The 9,815-nt window shown below is 37.5% G+C and overlaps 2 protein-coding genes across 2 annotated transcripts; one reads left to right on the top strand and one right to left on the bottom strand.

Moving 5' to 3' along the window:
• The first annotated feature begins 3,443 nt into the window (after positions 1 to 3,443).
• LOC145819291 (uncharacterized) lies at positions 3,444 to 4,370 on the top strand. The gene is made up of 2 exons (XM_082913262.1): positions 3,444 to 3,573; positions 3,817 to 4,370. Exons 1-2 carry the CDS (start codon positions 3,444 to 3,446, stop codon positions 4,368 to 4,370), a joined length of 684 nt encoding a protein of 227 aa, XP_082769388.1.
• A 377-nt stretch (positions 4,371 to 4,747) lies between these two features.
• On the bottom strand, positions 4,748 to 9,423 carry LOC145819290 (uncharacterized). Its single transcript, XM_082913261.1, has 3 exons — positions 8,490 to 9,423; positions 5,749 to 5,905; positions 4,748 to 5,177 (listed from the first exon to the last, which is right to left on the bottom strand). The coding sequence occupies exons 1-3, from the start codon at positions 9,421 to 9,423 to the stop codon at positions 4,748 to 4,750; spliced, it is 1,521 nt and encodes a 506-aa protein (XP_082769387.1).
• Positions 9,424 to 9,815: the final 392 nt, after the last annotated feature.

The following is a 9,815-nucleotide window of genomic DNA, read 5'->3' as shown; positions in this document are numbered from 1 at the left end:
TGGCAGGCCATCTGACGAAAGGTTCATCGTGTATCTCGCTTAGAATCCGATAGATTAGTTTTTTGAATACCGTGGTAATGGCAGTGCGGACTCTCAACCATCTTTTATCCTGGTCTTCTCCATTGTCCTACCTGCCTCGTCCGTTTTTGTTCGGACGTTCTACTGCGTTGACCTTTGTCGCGGTCTTTTTATCTGGTACTGCGGTCGTGCTAGACTTTACTTTAGCACGGGCGCCATCTTCTTCTACCCGAATGTGTTGGTGCACTCTTTCTATTAAGGCCTCCATCGTGAGAGGCGGTGTCATAGTGATTGAGTCCCTTAGTCTGTTCCCGACTGGAATGCCTCTTTTGTACTGTGCGATAGCGAGATTGGTGGGGCAGTCCCCAATCTGGTTGAAGGTCTCCCAGTAGCGGCTATTGTAGGATTTTAATGACTCTTTTTCGCCCATATTGATGGAGAGCAGTTGATCAATTTCCACCGGGGTTTTGGTGTTCGTTCTGAACCTAGTCACGAATGCCTCCGCCAATTGCGCCCAGGAGGCTATGCTGCCTTCTGGAAGTTTTTCGAACCAAGTCAAGCCTAGGTCACCAAGGCTTGATGGGAAGAGGATGCACATTAAAGCTTCGTTCCGTCGGTATACTGCCATAACCTGACGAAAGTGACTTAGGTGCATGTAAGAGTCTGTCTTCCCTTCATACGTAGTAAATTTAGGCTGGATGAAGCCTGAGGGTAATGGTGCATTCTCAATTTCCAGAACGAACGGCGAGCCATGGAGTCTTGCCAATGCTTTATCTGTTGGTTCGTAGGCAAGGTGCGGTATTGGCATCCCAACCTCGACGCTTCCATGAGTTCGAGGAGCCAACCGCTGAAGGGTTGAAACTCTGTGTGGGTCGCATGTCCTAGCATCCTCCTTCTGTCGTGCCCTTTCTTCAAGCACAGTGCGTAAGTCGGACGATATAGGCAACTCCGTTTTCCTGGATAATGTATGGTGCGTGTGTGAGGGCCGATAGGTACTTCCCTTTGTGTAAGACCTTAATGATCTCGTTCTCTCAGACCTGGAGTAACGAGTTCTGGAAGTCCTTGATTGAGTGTCGCCTGTCCTAAGGCTTCTACTCTCTGCTTGCGATGGCGTGATATGTCTACCACGATCTTCAGAGTGGCGAGGCGGTGCATTGCCTTTGCGCCCCTCTCTCGTCGCCACCTCTTTTCCTTTGATCTGGCGCTTCATGGCCTCCATGTCCGCCGCCATCTTCCTTATTAGTTCATCTTGCTCTTTTACACGATCCTCCAGAGCTTGAGGGTCGATTCTTCGCCTTTGCCTTTCAGGACTTCGTGAGCGAGAGCGACAGGGGCTGTTGTTCCGCCTCCCCCTTGTATCCCTCCGGGGATTCTGTCGCTGGGGCTCTAAGTTCGCCATAGGAGGGATAGAGGGCAACCCTTCGTGCCTCCCACCCCCCTCTGGGTTTGTCCGTCAATGGTGGACTGCGGTAAATCTTCGTTGTGCGCCATTCAATTAGCGAGGGAAACTTGATCAAGAGGTTTTGTTCTTTGTCTGGTATTCCCACAAACGGCGCCAATTGTACGGGAAAGAAATAAACCTTCTCGTATAATCCTGTTAATCAAGTCTGCGCTCCTTCGTACGACGTTGCTTTTCTCCCTGAAAACACAAACGTGAGCTAGCCGGCGGGTGTGTGCCGGATACCTCCCCGATGACTAAGTCAGCAAAATAGACAAATAGACAAAAGCTCTGTGTATTCGAGAATCAAAGTTGTGTTTCCACTCCATAGGTGATGTTGTAAGCTTTTATAGGTTCCGCGTGGCACAATCCTAGTAGGACTCTTACTCCTCCACGTAGAGTCCTCCTAGGAGTCATACTCTTGAAAGATAATGCTTATCCTTCAACACCCTCCTCACTGCTTAAACCAAGTGAGATGGTTTTACCCTGGTCGGACTCCAATATGACCGAGGTAAGCATGGCTGTGCTAAGCTGCAGACTAGATCGAGCTAAATTTAGCTCGGCTCTTCCATTCACTGCTCTTACCCTGGTTTCTCCCAGTGCTAACCATGGTATGTCTCGACCGGGATAACTGATACGTGGTCCCGACCAAGATAACTTTGTGTGTGACGACCGAGCTTACTGTAAGCTCTTTGGGACCGGAGTAACTTCAAGCCTCTTTTGGACCGGAGTAACTTTATGGCCTTTTTACTCATCCCTTCTTACCGTGGCCCAATGAACGGCCCATTACCTAGCTCGGCCCAATTTATATATAAATTACCCTCTCATAGCCCATCAGCTGTAGTTGTGGAATCTACGAGTCCCTCTCCAATCCACAAGTAAGTCTGGACCTTTTTCCTGATAAGAGAACTTTCCGGGAAGATTGAGAAATACAACAAACACTGTCTCTGTTCCAAATTTAAGTTATCATAACGTGCTTGGAAATCAATGAAGAAGGCAGTGTTGGAAAAATTTTCACTCAATCTTGGATTTGGGATTTCATTACCGGGTATTGAAAGGTTGGAGTTGGAGGTGGAGTTAGGGGAGAAGGGGCTAGAATTTAAAGATTGAGCTGAGAAAGTATGGACTTTCAAATCTGAGACCATCCTGTTGATATTAGAAAGTTCGTTTTGTAAAACCTCAGCTGATTTTGTTCTTTCAGCATTGCAGAAACCTTCCCAGTCGTAGAGAATTAAGCTTTTCGTAAGCGTGTTAAGACGATCTTCCCATTTTTTGAGTCTCTTGAAGGTTCCATTGATGTCAACAAGATCTCCCTGGACTTTGTCAAACAACTGTTGCACTGGAGCAATATCTTTGTTGCTGTTGTGCTTGCCTTCGGACAGATTATTGACCAAAGCTGGGATAATCACATCGTTGATGCTTTTGAATGGTATGATCTGATCAGTTTTCATGAAGGAAAGAAATTCAAGAGATGTGACTAAGTCTGAATCAGAAGGTGAGAGTCCATGTGGTTGGTGAATTTCCTCAGTGGAAGGTGCTGAAGAATATGCCATTGATTTGATCTGAGTTAAGAAAAGGGGCAGTAAAGTCAAAACTTCAAAAGAGGAAATACAAGAGTGGATCAGAAATGCTACAAGAAACTATGATGGATTAGAAATTAGGGATGACAATAGGGGTTAATGGGGTGGATATTAATTCTCCATCCTCATTCTCTTATAATGGGGCTAGCTGGTTGGCTGTGTCTTCTTTCCTGGTTGAGAGCAAGGATGGATCTAGGGGAGAGGGGGGGCGGTTACATCCCCAAAAATTTGAAAAATATCATATATTATACTAAAAATTTTAAAATAATTTAAAATTATTGGAGTTCGCACCTCTAATTTTTTTTTTTAGATAATTTCAAAATTATATAGAGTAGCCCCCTCCCCCCCAATTTGTAGTTTGATAAACATGTTCAGTGCTACTTGTGCAGTCCTAAGAAACATAATTAATGATAGAAGCAAAACGAACTGAGGCAGATGGAGTTTATGATTCCATTACATCTTTTGAGTTTGTCTTCATCTTATATCTTATGAGGGATATCATGGAGATTATTGATGATCTTTGCCAAGCTTTGCAAAGTAAATCTTAAGATATATTAAATGCAATGCATTTGGTGTCTACAACGAAGATACTTATTCAAAAATTTAGAGAATATGGATGGGTTCCATTGTTGGAGAAAAATAAATTATTTTCTAATGATCATGGTATACAGATTCCTAATATGAGTTGTCCTTATAAAGGAGGCCGAAGTCGATCTCATTTTGAAAGAGATCAACTCACCATGGAACATCATTTTTGAGTTGATATTTTTATGGTTACAGTTGATTCTCAGTTACAAGAATTAAACAATAGGTTTAAGGAAGATGTAATGGAATTGCTTGTTCATAGCTCAGCTTTGGATCCTAGGGATGGTTATAGATCATTCAAAATTGAGGATATTTGCAAACTTGCAAATAAATTTTATCCCATGGATTTCTCCGAGCAAGAAAAATTGCATTTGAAATATCAGTTGGAAAACTATAAGCTTGATATTTCCACACTTCCCGAGTTTCAGAAGCTGTCAACCATTTCTGAGTTATGTCAAATATTGGCAAAAACAAAAAAGTCGACAAGTTATCCTCTTATTGATAGATTGATCTGCCTTGTGTTGACTTTACCTGTTTCAACTGCTACATCAGAACGTGCATTTTCAGCTATGAAACTCATCAAGTCTAAATTGCACAATAGGATAGAAGATGGTTTTCTGGCTAGTTACTTGATTACGTACATTGAAAAAGACATTGCTCGAGGGTTTGATGCAGATTCTATCATCCATACTTTTGATATTGTGAAAGAGCGTCGAGTTCAATTGAAGATGCCTAATTTTAGTAAATAAATGCATGTAGAAATAGTGACTACTTTTTGTAAGTGAATATGGGCAAAAAAAGATTCTCAATTGTATAATCATCTTTTGGTACTTAACTATGTTGACAAGGAATATATAGTTCAATATTTTATCGTAACATTATTGATTTTTTTCATGTTAGTAGAAATTGGTATTGAACTTTAAATTTTATTTGTTAGAGGTTAAACGTACTTTGCCCCCCCCCCCAAAGTCATAATCTTGGATCCGTCCCTGGTTGAGAGTGCTTAATTTTGGTGCTTTGGAGGATGTCTTGTCTTGTGGAGCTAATTAATGTCAGAGAGTAGACTTTGGTGCTGTTTACTGCGATTTATATGAATTGTTTGTAACTTTTTTTTTATTTTAAACTTTTACAATTGACCCCGACGAGTTTTCATTTTTTGAAATCTTTCCATAATAGTATCATTGTTAATGCCATCAAAACTATCTCTCTCAATGTAAACAACCAAGCTATCATTCATCCATTCATCACCCATTCGGTTTGGCAACCGATTCTTCACAATATTCATAGCTGAAAATATCCTCTCAACAGTAACAGTTGCAACAAGTAAGATTAATACTAAAGTCAAGAGCAAATATACCAATGGATATACTTTGTCTCTTCCAGTCTTTACCATTATCTTAGCAAGATCGGAAATTCCATTTAACATTGAGAACTCACTACTGGATAGCATGTCGATAATATATGTGTCAAATTGATCATTAAGTACCATGAGCTCCACTAAAGAAAATTCTTTGGGATAAAATTCAACAAGATGAATTAACTTTTTCCGGTCAAAACTAGAGAAAGAGTTAGATGGATTCAAACATACCACACAAAGTAACAACTCAATGTTCGACTCAGTGAAACGAGCATTTAGTTCTTGAATTTACATATCCAAAACAGTGTAGAATAGCTCAGCACAATAGCAATGCAAGTTTGTAATTTCTTGAGCATTGCGCCTTTTTCTCCCTCGAGCTACAAACATATCTTCCATTTGGGGAACATCAATTTCATGCTTTTCACAAAAAGACAAAATATCATCAAGTAAAGATGTCTACCCACTCTCCCTTATCTTTTAGAACCGTACTTTAGAAATTTGAACTAAATTCATGCCATTAACAATATCTTGATCTTTCCAATATCGTTTTCATCAAATGAAGGTTGAACACAAACTCAAATGATTGAATTGAGTCCAACAATATATTTGCTTCTGCTCGTTGTTCTGAATTTGAACCATCCTCTGAAATCATTTCAAGCACATCAATCATTGTTGAAAACATACTAGCCAAGCTGACTAAAGTACCATAGTGTGAACCCTTATGTGTATCAACAACACGTTTAAGATTAGTTTCTTGATTTAAGCCTTACCCACTAGATAGCTCTCCAGTATTAAGTGCCTCAGTAACTTTTGCAGCTTCCTTCTCCCTAACAATATCTCGGCATTTACATGACGCTACAACAACATTCACCACATTAGAAACCAAAGTGAAAAGCAAAGCAATTTGATTATGATTCTTTGCCATGGCTACAAGTGCCAATTGCAATTGATGAGCAAAATAATGAACATAATATGTGTGAGAACCCGAATATACAAATCAAATAAATTATTAAGTAATAATTATTTTACAATCTCAAATATTTTGGTTGTGAATCTTTAAGTGCAAACTAAATATTATTGGAGGATCTTTTAATTAATTTTAAAACCTAAAATAAATTTATGGTGAAAGTATTTAATTTGGAGGCAAGAATTATTATAAAAAAAATAAATAAATAGAGAAGAGGGCGTGACTTGAACTCTAAACCACAAAACTATTAAATAAGGCTCTTACCATTTGAGTTGCATATAATTTACATATACGTTTTGTATATTATTTATTTATTTGACTTACACATGCTTTAGGCGTACCCAACCACTAGTATTAAATAAAATATACACAAAACTCTACCTTCTTATTTGTTCTTCACAGCAACCGTGAGGGAGAAAGAGAGAGAGAGAGAGAGAGAGAGAGAGAGAAACCTACTTGTTGTTGGGAAGGAATAGGAGAAACGGGTGTGTTTTTTGGGTGCCAAGTCAATGATTGGTGATGAGAAATAATGGGTGCAATTCTTAGTCCAAAATTTTTTTATACAAAACTACAAACTTTAAAAATCAAGAAATCATATTAAACAGATGAATTTTGAAATGAAATTTTTATAGTAGACTAATTACATATTTAATTGCATGCCAGAATTTTATTATAATTTTTGGGAGTCAAAATCTATATTAACTGGTGTGTTCAAATCTGTCTAGAAAACTGGTGTAAAGCAGCAACTTCAAAAGTATCGTTCTCTTTGGGTATAAATTCAAAAATTATCAAATCAGCGTCATTAGAACCAGTTACGAGTCTAGTTTCTTAAATTTTTGGCCTTGCATTGATTGTTCGTGTATACTAAGAGAACCATTAATCTCTTTAACATGCTGCAGAAAAAACCTGTTGGGGTGTAATTAATTGTAAATAATTATTTTGATAAAAAAATCAAGTAAAAACAATTGGGTTTGAAACTTAGGATATATTAGTTGATATCTGAAGGGTTTTGGAATTTTTCGAATAACATGGGGTGGGCTTTTAATTTTCAAGGTTAGAGAATAGATAGGGAAAACTTGTTTAAAACTCTGTTTTATCTTAAAGTTACTTTTAGTTAAGTTTTGATTGGAACCCATGTCTTAGGTAATTTAGGCCTTGAAGAACATGAACTTAGGTATTATTTAAGAGTAATAGTGAGTGGGGTTGAGCTATGTTAGTGAGCTTTAGCTTGGGGTTAGTTAGTTCTTATTCTTTAGTATTTTTAAATTAGTAGTGACATGTAGTTTTTCATACTTGGTTCAGGGCACTAGTTGGACTTTTATACTCTATTCGAGGATTATATTATTTCGTTTTCAGGTGAGTAGTTGCATGCTACATATTTTTATAAATGTTCCCTTACCTTGAATTGTTGGAAAATTGAATTGTTGTTTCAGGACTAAACTGTTTTGATAAATTATTATAGTATCAATGGAATTAAATTATTTTTGAAACATGTGTAAACTTGGCATACTGTAAACTATTTGTTATGGTCTCATGTTTATACTGGTGAACTACCATGTTTTACGAAACTGATGTGTATTGATTATTGAGACCATTTGTGTATTTTAGTCCAGGGAAATTATTCCACTATGTGCGGTGACTTTGGCCACTAGGGAAAAGATCCGGGTTGGACCGTAATGACTCTAGTGCTCAACGATTGTAAGGAAAAGACCTGGGTTGGGCTAGGTGACCTTCAATCAGATCATCTTAGAGAAAAGGCTCGGGTTGCCACCTCGAGGATAACTCTTGGTTCGATATTGGATCCAACGGGCTTATTGCCTTAAGAATTGTATGGCATGCTACTTGTTATTCTTGGTACCTAGAAAATTATTGGTGTTCATGTTGTAATCTGTTTTAAGTGGAAAATATCATTTATCATGTTCTTGAGAGACATGAGTATTTTAACTATTGAACTGTGGAACCTTCTTTTTGAAACAGATTATCTTTATCAAAACTATATGCCAATCTAGTTTCTGTGATATATATCTTATTTTGGAATTGAACCTTGTTTTCAAAACTGTATTTACTATCAATGCTGCTACTCACTGAGCTATCAGCTGACTTAGTTGTTTATCATTTCCAGGTGTTAGGACTTAGAGTGGAGTCGTGACGCAGTGGGAAGTTAATTGCATGGACCTCTAGGACATTCATTTATTTTGTTTTAGATTGTTATGTTAAGTTTGTGCATATTTCTTTTATTTTTATTGGGGTTCATTCAGAATTATTTTGAAATGTGGGCTGTTTATATCCCATAAGTTTGGATGGTATTGATTACGGTTGGTTTTGCTGTTTATAATTGTAGCATGTCACTGGATTGAGTTTTGGTTATTTATTATTGGACTATTGTATAGTTATTCAATGTGTGTTATGGATTCGTGTTTTAGGTTTACGTGTGCCTTGGGCTAAGGTCCTATGGGCCACGACCAGTCATACCCGGGTTTGGGGTGTGACAATATGCACAAGGATTCTCTTTTAGTGTAAGTGTTTTAAGACCATTGACCTCACCTTGCATATTACTAGCCCCATCATATCCTTGACCCTGCAATCTGGAAATACTCAATCCAAGTCTGGAGAATAAATTTTCCACAGCTTGTTTGAGTGAGAGAGCATTCGTATTAGCAACATGGTCGATACCCAAAAAACGCTCAATCACTTGGCCTTCTTTGTCAAGATATTGTATTACAACTACCATTTGCTCCTTGATTGATATGTCACAGGCGTCATCAATCAAAATAGAAAAAAAAAGTGCATCACCAAGATCTCTAATAATCACATTGATAGTTTCAAATGCGGCCACATTTACAATGTCTTTTTGAATATCATGAGATGTCAACTTGAGATTTTGTGGAGCATTGCTCAATGCAACCACTTTGACATCTTCATTATGATCAGCAAGAAACTTGAGAAGTTCAAGAAAATTTCCTTGTTTACTTGAATTTTCAGATTCATCATGCCCACGAAACGCAAGTCCTTGTCTTAGAAGAAATTTGACACAATCAACAGATGAATTCAAATAGGTTCGATACTCAATTCGAGTTTGATCAGATTGTTTGAAAAAAATCGTTTGAATATGTTGGTCTTGATTTAACAAGTCTAGACATTTACTCGAAGCTTGATTATGAGCACTATTAGGACCTCCAACATGAGTTTGATTTATTTTATTTTTTTTCCAATTTGAGAAACACTCACCAACAAAAGAATCACCACTAGCTTGATCTCTAATATCGGGTTTGAAAAGATAACAACATAAACAAAATGCCGCATCTTTTGCTATGCTATACTCTAACAAATTAGGAAATTCACTAGACCAAGCCTGATTAAATCGCCGAAGTTTTTGTCCAAATGATTTTTGTGGAAAATTAGGATCATGAGGTTGACAAGGACCTTTTTGTAGATATGTCCTACGAATTTGGTCTCGATCATTAGCATTATAGTCCATAATCCGAGGTCGTAGTCCTGGATCTGCAGGAAAGTCTACTAAGTTGATTTCTATGTGACTTTGTTTTGCGGAAGAATAATTATCATCTTCTTCTTAAGGAAGAGATGATTCCAACTTTGATTTTCTTTTGAAATATTTCTCCATGATTGTTTGAAAAAAACTAAAAATCAAAATAAAAATTCATAATCAAAATCACAAACCCCCACAAATCAAAATCTTTAATTTTAACACAAATTAGAAAATTTGAATTAGCACAAATCACAACAAATCAAAATTTCTAATTTTAGCACAAATTATAACATATCAAAATCCCTAATTTAAATATTAATCACTGCAAATTAATATTTTTAATTTTAGCACAAATCAAATCCCTAATTTTAGCACAAACAACA

This window comes from Camellia sinensis, chromosome 2 (assembly GCF_055761805.1).
Source record: "Camellia sinensis isolate YWXY chromosome 2, ASM5576180v1, whole genome shotgun sequence".
Classification (NCBI taxonomy): domain Eukaryota; kingdom Viridiplantae; phylum Streptophyta; class Magnoliopsida; order Ericales; family Theaceae; genus Camellia; species Camellia sinensis.
Note: the sequence above shows the minus strand (reverse complement) of the source record. Positions and strands in the feature narration are given on the sequence as shown.